The 20989-nt window shown below is 45.2% G+C and overlaps 3 protein-coding genes across 3 annotated transcripts in view; all 3 read left to right on the forward strand.

Annotated features, from left to right (window-relative positions):
* The window catches only part of LOC306814009 (kin of IRRE-like protein 1), a gene marked incomplete at its 3' end in the record, with an annotated part of 29557 nt that extends 27625 nt beyond the window's left edge, over positions 1-1932 (forward strand). Inside the window, exons 11-12 of the mRNA XM_079329706.1 lie at positions 772-1009; positions 1896-1932. Of these exons, the coding sequence (XP_079185832.1) occupies positions 772-1009; positions 1896-1932 (275 nt within the window). The remainder of the gene's footprint in view (positions 1-771; positions 1010-1895) is intronic.
* A 43-nt stretch (positions 1933-1975) lies between these two features.
* ETV3 (ETS variant transcription factor 3) lies at positions 1976-8594 on the forward strand. Its single transcript, XM_079329591.1, has 3 exons — positions 1976-2065; positions 3493-3608; positions 5909-8594. Exons 1-3 carry the CDS (start codon positions 2034-2036, stop codon positions 6961-6963), a joined length of 1203 nt encoding a protein of 400 aa, XP_079185717.1. The 5' UTR covers positions 1976-2033; the 3' UTR covers positions 6964-8594.
* A 3937-nt stretch (positions 8595-12531) lies between these two features.
* The window catches only part of LOC306813949 (rho guanine nucleotide exchange factor 11-like), a 62112-nt gene continuing 53654 nt past the window's right edge, over positions 12532-20989 (forward strand). Inside the window, exons 1-5 of the mRNA XM_079329631.1 lie at positions 12532-12827; positions 18274-18368; positions 19102-19200; positions 20375-20424; positions 20501-20558. Of these exons, the coding sequence (XP_079185757.1) occupies positions 12796-12827; positions 18274-18368; positions 19102-19200; positions 20375-20424; positions 20501-20558 (334 nt within the window). The 5' untranslated portion in view covers positions 12532-12795. The remainder of the gene's footprint in view (positions 12828-18273; positions 18369-19101; positions 19201-20374; positions 20425-20500; positions 20559-20989) is intronic.

Raw genomic sequence — 20989 nt, forward strand, 5'->3', positions numbered from 1 at the left:
TTGTGTCCCCCATTATCTCCCCCATTGTGTCCCCATTGTCTCCCCATTGTGTCCCCCATTGTGTCCCCATTGTGTCCCCATTGTGTCCCCATTGTCTCCCCCATTGTGTCCCCATTGTGTCCCCATTGTGTCCCCATTGTGTCCCCACTGTGTCCCCACTGTGTCCCCATTGTGTCCCCACTGTGTCCCCATTGTGTCCCCATTGTGTCCCCCATTGTGTCCCCATTGTGTCCCCCATTGTGTCCCCCATTGTGTCCCCATTGTGTCCCCCATTGTGTCCCCATTGTGTCCCCCATTGTGTCCCCCATTGTGTCCCCATTGTGTCCCTGTTGTGTCCCCATTGTGTCCCCATTGTGTCCCCATTGTGTCCCCCATTGTGTCCCCCATTGTGTCCCCCATTGTCTCCCCCATTGTGTCCCCATTGTGTCCCCATTGTGTCCCCATTGTCTCCCCCATTGTGTCCCCATTGTCTCCCCCATTGTGTCCCCGTTGTGTCCCTGTTGTGTCCCAATTGTCTCCCCCATTGTGTCCCCATTGTGTCCCCATTGTGTCCCCATTGTGTCCCCATTGTGTCCCCATTGTGTCCCCATTGTGTCCCCATTGTGTCCCCATTGTGTCCCCCATTGTCTTCCCCATTGTGCCCCCATCCTCTCCCCCATCCTCTCCCCCATCCTCTCCCCCATCCTCTCCCCCATCCTCTCCCCATTCTCTCCCCATTTTCCCCCCTTTTTCCCCATTTTCTCTAATTTTCCCCCCATTTCTGCCCCCAAGGCTACCATTTCCCAGAGTGGGCTTACAAGACAGAGTCGAGCCCGGGCTCGAGGCAGATCCAGCTGTGGCATTTCATCCTGGAGCTGCTGCAGAAGGAGGAGTTCAGGCACGTCATTGCCTGGCAGCAGGGCGAGTACGGCGAGTTCGTCATCAAGGACCCCGACGAGGTGGCACGGCTCTGGGGGCGCAGGAAATGCAAACCCCAGATGAACTATGACAAGCTCAGCAGGGCCCTCAGGTCAGCAACAATTCCCTTTGGGGTTGCCATTTATTCTGGATTTTTTTGGGGTTTTTTTCTGGGTTTTTTAGGGTTTTTTTCCCTTTTTTTTCCGTTTTTTGCGGGTATTTTTCTGATTTTTTTTCGGGTTTTTTTCCTCGTTTTTTTGGGTAATTTTCCCCTTTTTTTAGGGTATTTTCCCTGGTCTTTTTCCAGTTTTTTTTCTGATTTTTGGTGGGTTTTTCCCTCTATTTTTGGGTGGGTTTTTTCCCCATCAAGGACCCCGACGAGGTGGCACGGCTCTGGGGGCGCAGGAAATGCAAACCCCAGATGAACTATGACAAGCTCAGCAGGGCCCTCAGGTCAGCAACAATTCCCTTTGGGGTTGCCATTTATTCTGGATTTTTTTAAAATTTTTTTCTGGTTTTTTTTCTGGGTTTTTTAGGGGTTTTTTTCGCATTTGTTTCTGGTTTTTTTCTGATTTTTTGCACGTTTTTTGCGGATTTTTTTCCTCGTTTTTTGGGTATTTTTCCCCTCTTTATGGGGTTTTTTTCCTGTCTTTTTCCATTTTTTTTTCTGATTTTTGGGGGGTTTTTTTGTGGGTTTTCCCCTCTATTTTTGGGTGGGTTTTTTCCCCATCAAGGACCCCGACGAGGTGGCACGGCTCTGGGGGCGCAGGAAATGCAAACCCCAGATGAACTATGACAAGCTCAGCAGGGCCCTCAGGTCAGCAACAATTCCCTTTGGGGTTGCCATTTATTCTGGATTTTTTTGGGGTTTTTTTCAGATTTTTTTCCTGGGTTTTTTAGGGTTTTTTTCGCATTTTTTTCCGTTTTTTGCGGGTATTTTTCTGATTTTTTTCGGGTTTTTTTCCTCGTTTTTTTGAGTATTTTTCCCCTTTTTTTAGGGAATTTTCCCTGGTCTTTTTGCAGGTTTTTTTCTGATTTTTGGTGGGTTTTTCTGGGTTTTTTGGGTGGGTTTTTTCCCCATCAAGGACCCCGACGAGGTGGCGCGGCTCTGGGGGCGCAGGAAATGCAAACCCCAGATGAACTATGACAAGCTCAGCAGGGCCCTCAGGTCAGCAACAATTCCCTTTGGGGTTGCCATTTATTCTGGATTTTTTAAATTTTTTTTCTGGTTTTTTTTCTGGGTTTTTTAGGGGTTTTTTCGCAATTTTTTCTGGTTTTTTTCTGATTTTTTGCACGTTTTTTGCGGATTTTTTTCCTCATTTTTTGGGTATTTTTCCCCTCTTTATGGGGTTTTTTCCTTGTCTTTTTCTAGGTTTTTTTCTGATTTTTGGTGGGTTTTTTATGGGTTTTTTTGTGGGTTTTTCTGGGTTTTTGTGGGTTTTTCTGGGTTTTTGGGTGGGTTTATTCCCTGTTCCCCATCAAGGACCCTGATGAGGTTTCTCAGCTCTGGGGTTATTCAGCTCAGCAAAAATTGCCTTTGGAGTTTGGGATTTATTCTGCTTTTTTTGGGGTTTTTTTCTCTTTTTTTTAAGGTTTTTTCTCTTTTTTTTAGGGTTTTTTTCTGACTTTTTAAGGGTTTTTTTCTGGTTTTTTTAGGGTTTTTTCCTGGTGTTTTAGGGTTTTTTTCTGGTTTTTTTTGGGTTTTTTCTGACTTTTTAAGGGTTTTTTTCTGGTTTTTTTAGGGTTTTTTTCTGGATTTTTTAGGGTTTTTTTCTGGTTATTTTCTGGGGTTTTTGCAGTTTTTTTCTGTTTTTTTCTTTTTTTTTTTAGGGTTTTTTCTGAATTTTTGGGGTTTTTTCTGGGATTTTTCTCTTTTTTTTTTTTTTTTTTTTTTTTTGCAGTTTTTTTCTGGTTTTTTTTTTTTTTTTTCCTGAGGTTTTTTTTTGTTTTTTGGGAGTTTCTTTTTTTTTCCTACGGATTTTTTGCAATTTTTCTGGGTTTTGGGGTTTTTTTTTTTGTTTTTCTGGTTTTTTTCAGGGGTTTTTGGGGTTTTTTTCTGGTTTTTTTCCCTGTTTTTTGGGGGGATTTTTACCCTTTTTTGGGTTTTTTTCCTGTCTTTTTGCAGTTTTTTTCTGATTTTTTGTCACTTTTTTCTGGAGGTTTTTTTTTTTTGCATTTTTTTCTGATTTTTGGAGGTTTTTTTTCCTGTATTTTTGGGGTTTATTTCCATTTTTTTGGGATGTTTTTTTCCTTTTTTTTTGGGGGGGTTTCCCTTGGTTTTGTTTTGTTTTTTATTTTGTTGCTGTTTTTTTTTTTCCCCCTGGTTTTGTGGTTTTCCCTCTTTTTTTCCCTACATTTTCTTTCCCTTTTGATTTCCTTTCCTATCTATAATTCCAGAAAATTTCATTTGGATATCAAGGTGCAATTCTGGATATTTTAGGAAATTTGAGCATTTTCCAACCCAAACCAGAATTCTAATTTAAACCAAAAAAAAAATGGAGAATAAATCCCCAGAAATTTGGAAAAAAAAAATGATTTTTTTTAATGTTTTCATCCATTTTTTCTCTTTTTTTTTATATTTTTATTTATTCCCAGATATTATTACAACAAGAGGATCCTGCACAAGACCAAGGGGAAAAGATTCACCTACAAATTCAATTTCAACAAATTGGTGATGCCAAATTATCCCTTCATCAACATCCGCCCCAATGGTGAGTCTGGGCTGGGAAATTGGGAAATTCTGGCTGAAAAAAAAACCTAAAACTTGAATTATCACACCCAGGATGGGGGAAAAAAATAAAAATAAAAATCTGGGAGAAAATCCCATTAAAAAAAAAAAATCATGTTTTTTTCTCTCTTTTTCCTCTTTTTTTTTGCTCATTTTTAAGCAAAAATTGGGGTTTTTTAACTCATTCCTCAGTGTTATGAGGGGCAACATTCCCAGGAATTTCTTGGATTTTGGGAAAAAAAATCTGATTTTTTTTCCTGGAGGATATAATCAGGATAATGAGGAAAAATTTGGGAATGCAGCAAAAATGTTCCTTTTTTTGCCCTTAAAAAAGTTTTGCTGAGTTTATCAGCAACAATTTATTGGGAAAAAATATTTCCAAGATTTTTTTGTTTTTTTTAATTAAACCCCCTAAGAGCAAAACTTTTACAGCTGATCCAGGCAAAAGTGGGGAAATGAATCCATAAAAAGTTGAAATTCCCAAAAATTCTGAATTTTTCTCTACAAAACAAAATCTCAATTTGGGAAAACCTGGAAAATGTATCCAGCAGGAAAAATTGGTCATTATTTAATCTCATAAAGTTAAAAAAATCCCATCTGGAAATCATAATTCCCAAAAATTCCAAATTTTTCTCCACAAAAAAAAAAAAAAAACCAAACTGGTTTCCATGGGAAAAACTTGGAGCAGCAACATAAAAAATGAGGAAAAATAAGAGATGGAAGCAGCAAAAACAGGTTTTATATGGGGAAAAAAATGAGATTTTTAGTGGTTTTTTTTTGGTCTCCTCCCCTCCCTGAGGGAATCATTAAAATTTTGTTTTTTCAAGGCTGCAGGAAGGCAAAAAAACAAAAAAAAAACCAAAAAAAACCCCCAAAAACCCAAAAAAAAACCCCAAAAAAACAAAAAAAAAAGGGAAAATTGCTCCAGGTGTCACTTGTGTGGGCCCTGCTGGGTTCTTTTGGTTTATTTTTATTTTTATTTTTAGTTTTAAGAGAAAGGAATGTCTTTTCCAAGCCAGGGTGGGGGTGGGGAGCTGTTAATTCTTTAATTAACTGGGAGCAAACGAGTCTGGGCAGTTCCAGCTCCCTCCTGTCCCTGAGGCACTTGGGGAAAAAAATAAATTTAAAAAAAAAATTGGGGAGAATTTGGAATGTTCTTGGTTAATCCCATTTATTTTTAATTTGTTTTTTTTATTGGGCTGGGGGTTATGATGTCAAAATTGGAATTTAGGGGGATTTTTCATGGAGTTTTTGGAGGGAATTTGAGAGATTTGGGCTGGATATTTTTGTGGATATTGGAGATATTTTCATGGTCATCTAAAATATTTCCATGGATTGATCAATTCCCTTCTTAGATGAGAGATTTCCATGGATATTTGAGGTTTTTCCAAGAATATTTGAGACATTTTCATGGATTGATGAATTCTCCCTTTAAGTTTAGATTTCCATGGATATTTGAGATAATTTCCATGGATATTTGAGATTATTTCTATGGATATTTGAGATTATTTCCATGGTTATTTGAGGCTTTTCCATGAATATCTGAGATATTTCAATGGATTGATAAATTCCCTTGTTAGATGAGAGATTTTATGGATATTTCAGACATTCCCATGGATTGATAAATTCCCTTCTTAGATGAGACATTTCCATGGATATTTGAGATATTTCCATGGATATTTAAGGATTTCCATGGATTGATGAATTCCTTTATTAGATGAGATATTTCCATGGACATTTCAGACATTTCCATGGATATTTGAGATATTTCCATGGATATTGAAGGTATTTCCATGGATTGATGAATTCCCTTATTAGATCAGACATTTCCATGGATATTTCAGACATTTCCATGGATATTTGAGATATTTCCATGGATTGATGAACTTTTCCCTCAGATGAGATTTCCATGGACATTTAAGACATTTCCATGGAATGATGAGTTCCCTTCTTAGATGAGATATTTCCATGGATATTCCAGATATTTCCATGGATATTTGAGATATTTCTATGGATTGATGAATTCCCCTATTAGATGAGAGATTCCCAGGGGTGCCCCAGGAATATCCCAGCCATTCCCAGGGGTGTCCCAGCCATTCCCAGGGGTGCCCCAGGAATATCTCAGCCATTCCCGGGGATACCGCAACCATTCCAGGGGTACCCCAGCCATTCCAGGAATACCCCAGCCATTCCCAGGAATACCCCAGCCATTCCCAGGGGTACCCCCGCCGTTCCCGGGGCCGCCCCCGCCCCGCCAGCCCCTGACCGTTTCCCGTTTTGCAGGCGTGGTCCCGCAGAGCGCCCCGCCCGTGCCCAGCGCCTCGTCCCGCTTCCACTTCCCGCCGCTGGAGCCGCAGTCGCCGGGCGAGGAGCCGCGCTTCGCGCCGGGCTCGCTGCTGCCGCCGCGCCCCGAGGGCCGGCCCGAGGCCCCGGCGGCCGAGAGGAAGGCGGAGGCGGCGGAGGCGGAGGAGAGCGCCGGGGAGTGGCGCCGGGAGCTGCTGCCGCCGCCGCACGCCGCGGCCGCCGCGGGGCCCAAGCGCAAGCCCGAGGTGGTGGTGCCGCTGTTCTCGCGGCCGGGGCTGTTCCCGGAGCACCCGCACAGCCCCTTCGCCGTCTCGCCCCTGCCGGGCCGTCCCGGCAACGTGCTGAACGTTCCCATCTCGCCGGCGCTGTCGCTGACGCCGACGCTCTTCTCCTACAGCCCCTCGCCGGGGCTGAGCCCCTTCGCGGGGAGCAGCTGCTTCTCCTTCAACCCCGAGGAGATGAAGCATTACCTGCACTCGCAGGCCTGCTCCGTGTTCAATTACCACCTGAGCCCTCGGACTTTCCCCCGCTACCCGCTGGTGGTGCCCCCGCTGCAGTGCCAGGTGCCGCTGGAGGAGCAGCCGCAGTTCCCCATCAAGCTCCAGCCTCCCCCCGCCGGCCGCAAGAACCGGGAGAGGCTGGAGAGCCCCGAGGGCTCCAACCCGCAGCTGCCCAGGGTGAAAGTGGAGAAGGAGGAGGAGGAGAAGTTGGGGAAGCAGCAGCAGCAGCAGCAGGAGGAGGAGGAGGAGGAGGAGGAGGAGAAAATCCCGGTGTTTGCCCGGCCGGCCGCTCCCGCCTGGCTCCCGACTCCCGCTCAGCCGGGATCGTCCGGAGAGGAAAACGCGGAAAAAGCGTCCCGGGATTGCCCCGGAGACGCCGGGAACCAGGAGAAGAGGGAGGACGCGCTGATGCCGCCCAAGCTGAGGCTGAAACGGCGCTGGAACGGCGATTCCCGGCAGGAAACGCCCGAGGATTCCCGGCAAAACGGGATCTGGCACCTCCCCAAAGCCGTGGCTGCCGCCTCCGACACCTAATCCCGCCCGGAAAAAACAACAAAAAAACAAAAAAAAACCTTGGAAAACGCCCGGAAAAATCCGTGTATTTATGTAGCAAGGTTGCAGAGCAGTTCGGGATAACGGTGGGGGAGGGGGCGGGGTAGATTTTTGGGGGATTTTTGGGGGGGAGGGGGAGGGAAGGGGATTTTTTGGGGTTTGTGTTGTTTTTTTTTTTTTGTTGTTGTTGTTCGCAGGTGAAGACGCCGGGAATTCCCAGGGCTGGGTTTGCCCGGGAAAAGCTGCAGGACTGGGGTGCAGGAAATTCCTCATTCCGAGGATTTTGGGCCATCGGGAATCTCCAAATCCAGCGAGGGCGGGGCGCTTTTTTGGGGAATTTTGGTGTCTTTTGGGTTTTTTTTGTTTTAACGGATGCGACGTTTTCCCAACCATCCAAAAACTGCTTTGCTTTCTTTTTTTTTTTTTGTTTTTTTGGGTTTTTTTGTTGTTGGGAAAAGGAGCTTGGGAATTTTGCATCGGGAATTTTGCACTGTCCACGCAGCAGGGTTGGGATGGGAGGGGGGAAAAAAAATAACAAAAAATTCAGGAAAGACTCGGAAAATCGGGATGGAGGTCGCGTCGTTCCCGGCGGAATTCCGGGAAAAAAAAATTCCCCTTTTCCCACTTTTTTTTTTCTCTCTCTCTCACAGAAGCCATGAGCAAAACTCTCCAAACTTTTTCAGGGAATGGGAACGGGAATAACACAAAATTAACCGGATGCCTTTAATCCTAACGCATTAAAAAATGTTGGGGTTTATTTTATTTTTTTGTTTTATTTTATTTTATTTTCCATGTGTGCCCAGAGCAGGAATTTTTTTTTTTTTTTCCACGCTCTGGAATTCGTGTGGGTGGAATTTGTTTATTTTTTTTTTTTTGGGAATGCTTGGAAGGAACGCTGGAATGATTGTGGTGAGTCCCGGGAATGCCGGAATTCCCAGATATTTTTAATTTTTATTTTTATTTTTTTGGACACATTTTCTCCCCGTTTGAACTCATGCCTTAAAGAAAAAACAACAAAACCACGTTTGGACTTTTTCTGGGAATTTTTTCTGGATTTCGTGGATCCTTCCTGAGGAGGAAAATCCCAAATCCTGCAGAATTCCGTCGTGCTGCCAGCGGGATGGAGCCGAAAATTCCCAAGGATTCGCTCTCGGAGCACAAATTTTGGGAATTCTGGGGAAAAAAAAGGTTCAAAAACTCAAAAAAAAACAATAAAATTTCCCTGCTGGAACAAGAACCGGGAGCGATTCCCAAATTCCCAACCCGGCCGGGTTTGGGATTCTCGGAATGTGGAGTTCAAAATACAAAAAAAAAAAAGAATTTTGGGGTGGAAAAGCCCTGGATGATCCCAAAAAAAATAAAAAAATGAAAAAAGAGAGGTGGAGAGCAAGGATGAACTCAGGAATTACACGAGGAGGCCTTTCCTGAAATTCCCAAATCCAAGTGCCGGAACCGTCGGGAAAAAAAACCAACAAAAAATACAAAAAGGGGGAAAAATCCTGAATTTTTTCTTCCCTTTAATGCTCTGGATTGGAGGTGAAATCCCACGGGAAACAGGAAAAAAAAAAAAAAAAGTTGGAATTTTTGTGGCTTTAAAAAAGGAATTTTCGGGACGGAGGAATTTTTGGGATTGGGGTTTTATTTTTATGGGAAGGGTGGGAATGTTTGGTTTATTTTTACAGCTGTTGCACTGCAAAAAAAAAAAAAAAGAAGTAAAAAATAAAAATAAACTTGGGAGAGTTCAGGGAATTCCGGACTCAGGACGGATCCGGCGCCTCTCGGGAATTCCCGACGGAGCCGGGAGGAGGAATTGAAAATAAAAATAAAAATAAAAATAAAGCAGGAAGAGGAAGGAAAAATGAAAAATAAAAGCAGGAAGAGGAGAAGCAAAATTTTAAAAAAAAAGGATTTAAAGGAGGAAAAAAAAAATCAAAAAGAACAAAATTTTACAGGGAAAAAAAGGAAATTTTACGGCAAAAAAAAAATCGGATTTCAAGGAAAAATTCCTAAAATTCCAACGTGCCAAATGATTTAATAAGAAAATAAAAAACCCTCGGGAAGTTGGGAATGGTTGGAATTCTCTCCTGGATGAATTTTCCCCGGAGCATGATCCCGTTTTTCCAGCATTTTTTTTTTTGTTTTAATTTTTTTGGTTTTTTGGGGTTTTTTTGGTTCATTTCGCTTCTTTTTCGTAGCAAATCTGTAGGAAAAATGTTAAAAAAAAAAAATTAAAAAATTTAAAAAAAAAAAGATTTTTTGATGGGACAACCCTAAAAAAAAAAAGAGGGGGAAATTTTTGGGGAGTTTCCCAAAAAAAGAGGAAAAGGAGGAAAAAAAAAAAATCCAACAGCATTAATGGGGTTGTCCCAGATTTTTTTATTTATTCCATAATTATGTTGAGTTTTTTTATTATTTTAAGCTGTTTTTTCCGTTGGTTTCTTTCTTTTTTTTCATGTCCTGGTGGGATTGAAATAAAAAAAACAACCCAGGAATTTTCTCTCGGTTGGAATCATCAAAAAATCCGGGAAAATTTTGGATTTTCCCGGAAAAAAACTTTGATTTTTTTAGCGCTTTTTAAATATTTACGCTTTTTTTTTTTGGAAGGGTTTAAAATAAAACAATTTTATTTTATTTTATTTTAAATTTTTTTGGAGGGATTTGAACTCTCCCTGGTGAGAATCCAGCAGGAATCCATCGGGAAAATAAAAAAAAAAAATTGATGGAATTTTTTGGGATTGGGAGCTTTGTACATAGGGTGTAAAGTAGAGGGGCAAAAAAAAATAAATAAAAACAAAATAAAAAAAAAGACAAAAAATCCGAAATTTGTGCCTTTAAAAAATTCCAATTTCTATTAAAAAAAATCAGATTTAAAAAAAAAAAAGGGTTGCATATATATATTATATATATATATGATGGAATGCTAGAGAAATTTATGGATAATATACATATTTTTTTCCAGGGGTATCCCATAGCTCCATATTTTGTTATGGAAGTTGAAAAAAAATTTAAAAATGGAAAAAAAAAAAAGGAAAAAAAAAAAAAACCTGAAAAATAAAAGTATTTTACCTCGAATTGAAAATGTTAAATAAAAATCTTTTAACAGAAAAGCGCCGCTGGTTTTTTTTGGGGAGGGAAAATTTTGGGGGGTTTTTTTTCTGATGTTTTTATGGAATTTGGGAGGTTTGGAAATCCAAAATTTTGGGGTGTTCAGGGATTTTTTGGATCCCAGAAATTCCCAAAGTTCTGGAGATTCTGCTTTGGGATTTTGGTTTTTTGGGGGTTTTTTTTCTGAGGTTTTTTTTTTTGCAGTTTGGGCTCTGTTTTCCAAAATATTTTGGGAAGGAGCATCCAGGAATTCCCTGGATCCCAAAAATTCTGATTTTCCCAAAGCCTTGGATCCCAAAACTTCCTGGGGTTCTCAAGGTTTTTGGGGTTTTGTTTGTTTGGGGTTTCCCAATTTTTTCCTAAATTTTTTGGGATCCAGAATTGGCTCCAAATGGGATCAGCCTGGGCTCAAATCAGGCTCCATTTTCCCAAATTTTCCCAAATATTCCCAAATTTTCCCCAATTTTCTCCCCCTGTTCCCTCCAGCCACTCCCAGATCTGAAGGGGATTTGGGAAAATCTCGAGGATTTTTTGGGGAAAATCAGATTTAGGATTAGGATGGGGCTCAGATCCCAAAATCCCAAATCCTGCTGGGGTCAGGGAGGGACCCCAAAACTGGGATGTGCTGAGGGAATTTTGGGATTTGGATTTTAGGGGATTTGGGGTTTGAGATTTGGGGTTTAGGGGATTTGGGATTTGGATTTTAGGGGGTTTGGGCTTTGAGATTTCGGGAATTTGGGGATTTGGGATTTGGATTTTAGGGGATTTGGGGTTTGGGATTTGAGATTTGGTGTTTGAATTCTGGTGGATTTGGGGTTTGGGGGATTTGGGATTTAGGGTTTGAGGTTTGTAATTTGGGGTTTGTATTTGGGGGTTGTATTTTGGGGTTTGTATTTTGGGGTTTGGGGCTTGTATTTTGGGGGTTTGGGGTTTGTATTTTGGGGTTTGTATTTGGGGGTTTGTATTTTGGGGTTTGGGGTTTGTGTTTGGGGTTTGTATTTTGGGGTTTGGGGTTTGTATTTTGGTGTTTGGGGTTTGTATTTTGGGGTTTGGGGTTTGTATTTTGGGGTTTGGGGTTTGTATTTTGGGGGTTTGAGGTTTGTATTTTGAGGTTTGGGGTTTGTAGTTTAGGGTTTGTATTTGGGGGTTTGTATTTTGGGGTTTGGGGTTTGTATTTTGGGGGTTTGAGGTTTGTATTTTGGGGGTTTGGGGTTTGTATTTTGGGGTTTGTATTTTTGGGGTTTGGGGTTTGTATTTGGGGGTTTGGGGTTTGTATTTTGGGGGTTTGGGGTTTGTATTTCTGGGGTTTGGGGTTTGTATTTTGAGGTTTGGGGTTTGTATTTGGGAGTTTGTATTTTGGGGGTTTGGGGTTTGTATTTTGGGGTTTGTATTTTGGGGGTTTGGGGTTTGTATTTTGGGGTTTGGGGTTTGTATTTTTGGGGTTTGGGGTTTGTATTTGGGGGTTTTGGGGGATGGGACGCAGCAGCCGCCGCTCATTTCCTCATTACCCGCGATTCCCGGAAAATGTTCATTTTCATTTTCGCTTTTCCGTGTTCTCCACGTCGGGAATTCTGCGGGAGCGGAAGGGGCGGCTCTGGGGACAGAGGCGACATGCAGGGGGTGGCACCCCCGATCTGGCTGTCCCCAAATCCCCACTGTCCCCAAATCCTGAAATCTTCCTGTCCCCAAATCCTCACTGTCTTCATGAGTGTCCCCAAATCCTCACTGTCTTCATGAGTGTCCCCAAATCCTCACTGTCGCCGTGGGTGTTCCCAAATCCTGAAATCACCGCTTGTCCCCAAATCCTGAAATCACTGTCCCCAAATCCTCACTGTCCCCGTTATCCCCACATCCCCAGGACACCGTGTGCCCCCCAAATCCTCACTGTCCCCAACACCCCCAGGTCGTTCTGTGTCCCCCGTGTCCCCCACATTCTCCTGTGTCCCCCACACCCCGAGATCACCCCAAGTCCCTTCAAATACACATTGTCCCATGTCCCCCATACGCCAAGGGCACCCCCAGTCCCCCACACCTCAGGTCACTCTGTGTCCCCCTCACTGTCCTTGTGTCCCACACCCCCAGGTCACTGTGTACCCCAAAATCCTCACTGTCCTTGTGTCCCACACCCCCAGGTCACTGTGTACCCCAAAATCCTCACTGTCCTTGTGTCCCACACCCCCAGGTCACTGTGTACCCCAAAATCCTCACTGTCCTTGTGTCCCACACCCCCAGGTCACTGTGTACCCCAAAATCCTCACTGTCCTTGTGTCCCACACCCCAGGTCACTCTGTGTCCCCCGTGTCCCCCACACTGTCCCCTGTCCCCCACACCCCAGGTCACTCTGTGTCCCCCACACTGTCCCCTGTCCCCCACAGCCCAGCTCACCCCGTCCCCCGCCCCGTCCCCCGCCCCGCGGGCGCTGCCCCGCCGTGCCCGGCCAGGGGGGCCGGGCGAGCCCGGGGATTGGGAGCGGCCTCCAGGCCTCTCCCTCAGCCCGGCCCCCGAGGCGGAACCGGGGGCAGCCCCCACAGCCGGGCCGGCACCGAACCGCGCCTCGGGGGGTATCGGGGGGGCCGGGGGGGGGTCGCTCGGGGCCCCCCGAGGCCGCCGGAGCCGCCGGAGCCGCCGGGGCCGGGGATGGTGGCGGGGGCGGCCGGAGCGGGGCGGCGGCTCCGGGCAGAGCCCTGACAGACAGAGCCGACCTCCACCATGAGCGTGAGGCCTCCGCAGGCCCCGGACAGGTAGGGCCGTGAGGGGAGAGCCCCGCAACAGCACGGCCGGGGGGGGGTTTGGGGAGAATCGAGGGGAAAAAGGAAAAAAAAAAAAAAAAAAAAAAAAGGGGAGGGGGTTTGGCTCGAGGTGGAGCCCCCGCCCCGTTCCGTGAGGGAGGAAGGGGGGGGTGGATTTGGGGGGAAAGTCGGGGATTTTGGGGGTGAGGGGGTCCGGGAGGGGCTCGGCTGGGTCTGCAGCCCTCACGCCATTGCTCGGGGAAAACGCGGCGGTTTGGGGTGAAACTGTGGTTTGGGGGTGAAACGCTGAGATTTGGAGGTTTGGGGATGAAATTCGCAGGTTTTGGGGTGAAATTCGGAGGTTTTGGGGCTCTGGGGGGTTCAGGGAAGAGTCTCGGCTCGGTCTGGAGCCCTCACGCCATTCCTCGGGGGAAATGCGGCGATTTGGGGTGAAATTCTGGGATTTTGGGGGAAAGCGGGGATTTGGGGTGAAATTCTGGGATTTTTGGGGTTTGGGGAGGGGGCTCAGCTCTTCCTGGAGCCCTCACCCCATTCCTGGGGGGAAAAGCGGCGATTTGGGGTGAAATTCTGGGATTTTGGGGATCTGGGGGCTTGGGGGGAAACGGGCTCATCCCGGACCCACCCAGCCCGTCCCTGCAGTGATTTGGGGTGAAATTTTCGGATTTTGGGGCTTAGAGGAGGGGGCTCAGCTCATCCCAAGTCCCCACCCCATCCCTGCAGTGATTTGGGGTGAAATTCTGGGATTTGGGGTGTTTTGAGGTGAAATTTTGGGATTTTGGGGCTCTGGGGGTTCAGGGAGGGGGCTCAGCTGATTCTGGAGCCCTCACAGCCTCTCTCGGGAAAATCGGCAATTTTGGGTGAAATTCTGGGATTTTGGGGTGAAATTCTGGGATTTTGGGGCTCTGGGGATTCAGGGGATGGAGTTTGGAGCCCCCAGCCCATCCCTGAAGTGTTTTGGGGTGAGATTTGGGGATTTTGGGGTGAAATGTGGGGATTTTGAGGCTTTGGGGCATCTGAGCTCATCCTCAACCCCTCAGCTCATTCCTTGGGGGGAAAAACGGGAATTTGGGTTAAAAATCAGGGATTTGGGGAATTTTGGGGAGGCTCAGCCCAGCCCCAAATCCTCCCACCCCATCCCTGCAGCATTTTGGGGTAAAATTCCAGAATTTTAGGAATATTTCCCTAAATCCCTCAGGGGAGCAGCATTTTGGGAATGAGGGGTGAATATCCCAAATTATTCTGATTTTTGAGATATTTCCAATATCCACCCCTGGGAATTTTCTTTTTTCCTGGTTTGTTTTGTTCCATTTAAAGCCAAATCTGGGATTTTTTTCGTGGCACAAACTTCTGGAAAATCACATTTGTTTTTGGAGATGACTTTGGGAATTCTCTGTGGGATAAACCCTTGGAAAATCATGGAGGGTTTTTTTGGGCATAAATTCAGGAATTTAGCTGAGCATTCCTGGATTGGGATCCCTGAATTTGGGTAAAAAAGGAGGAATTTTGGGCCTTGGGAGAGAAGCAGATCCCAGGAATTTCAGGGATCATTTCCCCATCTAATTCCAAGGTTTTTTTCCTTCTCCAGCAGCTCCTGCTTTTCCCATCCCAAATTATTCCAGATTCCCTGGAATAATTTTGATTTTCCTGGAATAATAAATTTTGATTTATTTGGGATTTTAGTGATAAATCCCAGATTATTCCATGGATTCTCCATCCCTGGGAATATCCCTGGGGTTGTAATTGGGGTGGGATTTTTTGGAATTTGAGGATTTTTTTCCATCCTAAATTATTCCAGATTCCTTGTTTTGATTTATTTGGAATTTCAGTGATAAATCCCAGATTATTCTATAGATTCCCCATCCCTGGAAATCCCCAATTCCATCCTGGATCCCCTTGGGGTTGGGAAAATTTTCCCTCCCTCATCCCAGGAATTTTAGGATTGCATTTCTCATGGGAAATATTTGGGAAAAGGATCCCTCAGGGTAGGGAATTCCCAGTATCCAGAATTCCTGCCCAAACCAGCTCTGCCACTTCCCATTTTTTCAGGAGTGCCTTTTGTTAATCATTACCCTGCTGGGAATTCTCAGAGCTGCAACTGGGAGCAGCTTCCTGGAGAATTCCCTGAGAAAATTCCTGAAAAAAAAGCACCAAACCCCTTCAAAAACTCAGAAAAAAACCAAACAAATCCAGAAAAAAATTCCAGTTTTCCAGTATTTAAAATTACTTCTCATCTCTTCCCAAAATAAGTTGGGGATACCCAGCTGGAAAATCCATCAAAATCTGAGATAAATCAGGGTTTAAAACAGGAAAAATGAGGAAAAAATTTAATTTTCCTGACATTTCTGGACATTCCACGATAGGATTGGGATTTTCAGGAAAATCCATCAAAATCTGAGCTAAATCAGGGTTTAAAACAGAAAAAAAAAAGAAAAAAATCCCATTTTCCAACATATCTGACCACTGTGTTTCTTCCCACAACAGGATTGGAATTCCCAGCTGGAAAATCCATCAAAATCTGAGATAAATCAGGGTTTGAAACAGGAAAAATGGGGAAAAATCCATTTCCAATATTTCTGGTCATTGTGTTCCTTCTCAAAAGAAGTTTGGAATTCCCAGCTGGAAAATCCATGGGAACTCAGTTTAAAATAGGAAAAGTGGGGAAAAAATTCCCTTTTTCCAACATTTCTGACCACTCATCTCTTCCCAACATAGGTTTGGAATTCCCAGCTGGAAAATCCCACGGAAACCTGGGATAAACCAGGGTTTAAAGCAGGAAAAAATCCAGGAAAAATGGGAAAAAAAACCCCAGGAAAAATGGGGAAAAAGTCCAGGAAAAATGGGTAAAAAATCCAGGAAAAATGGGGGAAAGATCCAGAAAAAAGGGGGGGGGGGAAATCCAGAAAAAAAGAGGGGGAAAAAATCTAGGGAAAATGGGGGAAAAAAATCTGGGAAAAATCCAGAAAAAATGGGGAAAAATCCAGGAAAAATGGAAGAATAATCCCATTTTTTTACCCCTCTGCCCATGATTTTCCTGGTGCTTTTCCAGGGAAAGCAGCGAAGCCGCAGCCCCGGCAGGGAGGGAACCAAATGTTGCAAATCCGAGGAGAAATTCCAGCAGGACCCAAACTCCCAGAATTCTTCCCAGAACATTCCCAGAAAGTGGGGGGAAAAAACAACAACAAATGATTCCTTTAGAATCCCAATTAATTTATTAATTTAGGAATTAAAGTTCTCACATTCCTCGATTTTCTGATTTTTCACTGTGGGGAAAAGATTTGGGAATTTTGGGGGTTTTTTCATGAAAATTTATGGATTTTGGGAGTTGTGGTTGCTGTGGGAATTTACTAAAAGGATCAGATTAAAAAAAAAAAAAACAGGAATGAGCAGAAGGGATTGGGAAAAGCTTGGGAAGGTTTGGGATTCAATATTCCCAAAGTCCTGCTCCATAAAAAATCAGGAATTTTATGGGAAAAACCCTCCAGGTTCTCCAAGGTGCCTCTGGAATTCCAGATTTTCTTGTGGGGGGAATTCAGTGCTCAGAAATTCTGAAAAATTGAATTTTTTCCTTGCTTTTAACCCTGATTTTTCCAATGGGATTTTCCAGCTGGGAATTCCAAACTTGTGGGAAGAGATGGGAAAGAACCCAGTGGTCAGAAACTTTGAGAAATGAGATTTTTTTTTTTTTTCTCCATTTTCCTGTTTTAAACTGATTTATCCCAGATTTTGATGGATTTTCCAACTGGGAATTCCATTCCTGTTGTGGGAAGGAACACAGTGGTCAGAAATGTTGGAAAAAAGGAATTTTCCCCCATTTTTTTCTGCTTTAAACTCAGATTTTGATGGGATTTTCCAGCTGGGAATTCCAAACCTGCTTTGGGAATGAATTTCCACTGCCTGGAGCAATCCCAAACTTTGGAAATTTGGGATTTTTCCCTTTTTTTTCCCCCTGGCTCTATCCCAAACTTTTCCTGGAGCAGCTCTGAGCACGGACACCCCGTTCCCAAGGGGTGGGGGAGGAATTCCCTGGAATTTGCACATCCCCAGGAACTCCAGGATCATTTTCCATCCATCCCCAGAGAGGGGGAAGAAGGGAAGAAATCTAAATATTTTTATTTTATTCCCATTTTTTTTCCATCTGCAATTCCCACTGGAACAATCCCCACTTCCCACATTTATTTCCCTTCCCTCTTCCCAGTTTTCTGGGGGGGTTTTCCTGATTTTTTCCAATCTTATTCTCATTTTTTTTTTTTTTTTTTTTTTTTTTTTTTTTTTTTTCCCACCTGATTCCAAAGGATTTTTGGGAATTTTCATTCAGCTGGCTCTTCCCAAAGTATTTTCACCTTCATGGAGCTGGGAAAAATAGGGAAAAAGAAAAAAAGGGAAAAAAGGTTCTGATCTGGGAGAATTTTGGGAAATTCCAGGTGGAATTGATCCCAATCCTTCCTCATTCCTTTCAGCTGGAAAATCCAATGAAAACATTGGAAAAATCAAGGTTAAAACTGGGAAAATGAGGGAAAAAATCCAATTTTCAGCATTCCTGAGGTGTCATCCCAATGGGAAGGGATCAGTCAAAGGGATTGGTCAAATTTACCCATTTCAAGCTCAATTTTTTTGGGAATTTGGAATTTTTGGGATGGCAGAGCTGGGCTGGGGTCCCTGGAACGGGGATTGTGGGAATTGCTGTGGCTTGGCCGCCCTGAGGCAATTAAGGAGCTTTAATTAATCCGAATTAAATGACTTTTTTATAGCCTGGTTAATCCCCAGCTGCTTCAGAGGGGCAGAAAAAATCTCTGGGTACCTTTGGATCACCCCTGGGTGGGATTTTGGGATTCTGGAATTGTGGTTTTTGAGGAAAAACATCTCGGGAATGCCCGAAATCCCAAAATTTGGGGATTTTGGGAGGAAATAAAGGGGATTTTTGTGGGTAACAAATGCTGACCTGGGGGTGGCTGTGGGATAATCTGAGGGTTAATCCTGATTTTCCTGAGGATTGGCCGGGAATGTCCAGGGCAGTGCCCAACTCTGGGGCCTCGGGTGGAAAAAGGGGGTGGGAAGTGGGAATGGGGCTGGAAAAGCAGCTGGAAAATCCTCAGGAAATTTTATTCCAAGAGGGATCAGGCTGGAGGAAAGGGGGATGCAGGGGGGATTTGGGATCTGATCCCAGGGATGGGACAGGAGGGAACGGCCTCAGCTGGGCCAGGGTTGGATTTTTGGGATGTTTTTCCATGGAAAAGGGTTGGGAAGTGTTTGAGGGGCTCAGGGATGGTGGGATCCCCATCCAAATTCTGGGAATTCCTCAGGATCAGCCTCCTGGATTGGGATTTTCCAGAGTGGCTGGAGAGCGTGTCCAGCTGTGCTGGGGGTGCCCAGGGCTCACCTCAATTCCCAAATCCCCAAATTCCCAAATCCCCAAATTCCCAAATTCCCAAATTGCCAGGTTGAGCAGCCTCTCCTCCTCCCTGGGTGATTCCCCTTCGGAGCGAAAATCCCCCGGGCACCGCCGGCAGCCCTCGGACACCTCGGAATCCACAGGTGGGAATTCGGGGAATGGTCACTCAGGGGTCACTCAGGGGTCACTTGGGTCACTCAGGGTCACTCAGGGTCATTCAGGGGTCACTCAGGGTCAGGGGTGGCCTTCTGGATCTTCTCTCCCCTTGGAATGTTGGGATTTGGGGATTTGAGCTCTCACAAAGGGGAATTCAGGGGTGGGGAGTCCAGAGTCAGGGGTGACCACCAGATCTGGACAATGACCAAGAGGTTATAAACCTGGTGGTCAAGGGTGGACAAATGACCAAGAGGTCATGAACCTGGTGGTCAAATGACCACGAGGTCATGGGTGGCCACTAGACCTGGTGGTAAGGGTGGAGAATGGCCACAAGGTCAGGGATGGCCACCAAGATCTGGTGGTCAAGGCTGGACAGTGACCCCAAGATTGTGGACCTGGTGGTCAAGAATGAACAATGACCACGAGTTCCTGAGTGGCCACCAGGATCTGGTGGTCAAGGGTGGGCAATGACCACGAGATCATGGACATGGTGGTGAAGGATGGACAATGGCCACAAGGTCATAAGTGGCCACTAAACCTGGTGGTCAAGGGCTGCTGATGAGCACAAACTCATGGGTGGTGAAGGGTGGACAATGACCACGAGGCCTTGCAGCCCCTGAATCCAGGGGGCTCCCCTGAGCCAAACCTGGACTCTGGAGCCTCATTCCCTCCTGTCCTTGTGTCTGTCTGTCTGTCTGTCTGTCCCTGTCCCTGCCTCAGGGCTGGTGCAGCGCTGTGTCATCATCCAGCGGGACCAGCATGGCTTCGGCTTCACCGTCAGCGGCGACCGCGTGGTGCTGGTGCAGTCCGTGCGGCCAGGTGGGGACATGGGGCAGGGGTCGGGTCCCCTCAGCCATCCCCAGCCTCAGCCTAGGGCAGGAAATGGGCAGGAGATGGAGAAAAATGGGGAGAAAGTGGTGGGAACATGAGGGGCGAAATGGTGGGAAAAAGGGAGAGAAAATGGCGGGAACATGAGGGGGGAAATGGTGGGAAAATTAGGGGGAAATGGTGGGAAAAAGGGAGAGAAAATGGTGGGAACATGAGGGGGGAAATGGCGGGAACATGAGGGGGGAAATGGCGGGAACATGAGGGGGGAAATGGTGGGAACATGAGGGGGGAAATGGTGGGAACATGAGGAGGGAAATGGTGGGAAAAAGGGAGAGAAAATGGTGGGAACATGAGGGGGGAAATGGCGGGAACATGAGGAGGGAAATGGCGGGAACATGAGGAAGGAAAATGGCGGGAGCATGAGGAAGAAAATGGTGGGAACATGAGGGAGAAAATGGTGGGAACATGAGGGGGGAAAATGGTGGGAACATGAGGGGGAAAATTGGAGAGAAAATGAGGGAGAAAATGATGGGAACATGAGGGAGAAAATGGCAGGGACATGAGGAAGGAAAATGGCGGGAACATGAGGGGGGAAGTGATGGGAAGAAGGGGTAGAAAATGGGGGGAACATGAGGGAGAAAATGGCGGGAATGTGAGGGGGAAATGGTGGGAAAACAAGGGGGGGAGATGGCAGGAAAATGGGGGAGAAAATGAGGGAGAAAATGGGAGGAAAATGGCAGGAACATGAGGGGGAAATGGCGGGAAAATGGGAGAGAAAATGAGGGAGAAAATGGGTGGAAAAGGGAGAAAATGAGCAGGAAGTGGAGGGAAAATAGAGAAAACGGGGGAATTGTGAGGAAATGGGGAAATATGTGGGAAATGGGAAAACTGAGAAAATGGATAACTGTGGGGGAAATGGGGCAAAAGGCAAAAAAATATCAGGAAAATAGAGAAAATGCAGGAAATGGGGGGAAAAGGAAAAAAATCAGCAAAAATGAGGAAAACATTGGAGAAATGTGGGGAAAATGTGTGAAGAATGAGGAAATTATGCCAATTTTGGAGCACTGGGATTGGATGGGATGGGGTTGAGGGAATAGAAAAATCCCTGTGGAATATTCCAGAGGAAATTTGGGATTTTTTTTTCCTGACTTTTCCCTGTATCCAGGTGGGGCTGCCATGAGGGCCGGGGTGCAGGAGGGCGACCGGATTGTCAAGGTCAGCATTCCCAAATCCTCCTTCCCAAAATTCCCCAGAAAATTCAATTTTTCCAGCTGCTTTTGCTGTTTTTTAGGTTAACGGGACGATGGTGACCAACAGCTCCCACCTGGAAGTGGTGAAGTTGATCAAGTGTGAGTGCAGGGCTGGAATTCCTGGGAATTCTCTTCCCATTCCATGGGAAAAGGTGGAATTTCAGGTGGAAGTGTTTCCACCCCTTTTTCCCATTTTTTTCCAGGAAATCCCTCATATTCCTTATCCCAGATTTTTCCAGGGAATCGTTTTCCCATTTTTCCTGGAAATTTTCCCTGGGATTTTTTTCTTGAAATATTTTTCCTGGAAGTTTTTCTCACCTCTTTCCCCAAGATTTTCCTGGAAATCTTCATTACTCCCCTTACCCCAAATATTTTCTGGAAACCTTTTTCCCATCATTTTCCTAGAAGTTTCTCCTGGAAATCCTTCTCACTCCCTTTTCCCAAATTTTATTTTTGGTAATCCCATTCACCTCTTACCCCAGATTTTTCCAGGAAATCCTTCTCACTCCCATTTCTCTTAGAAACTTTCC

Source organism: Erithacus rubecula (assembly GCF_903797595.1).
Source record: "Erithacus rubecula genome assembly, contig: SUPER_33_unloc_1, whole genome shotgun sequence".
In the NCBI taxonomy this organism is placed as follows: Eukaryota; Metazoa; Chordata; class Aves; order Passeriformes; family Muscicapidae; genus Erithacus; species Erithacus rubecula.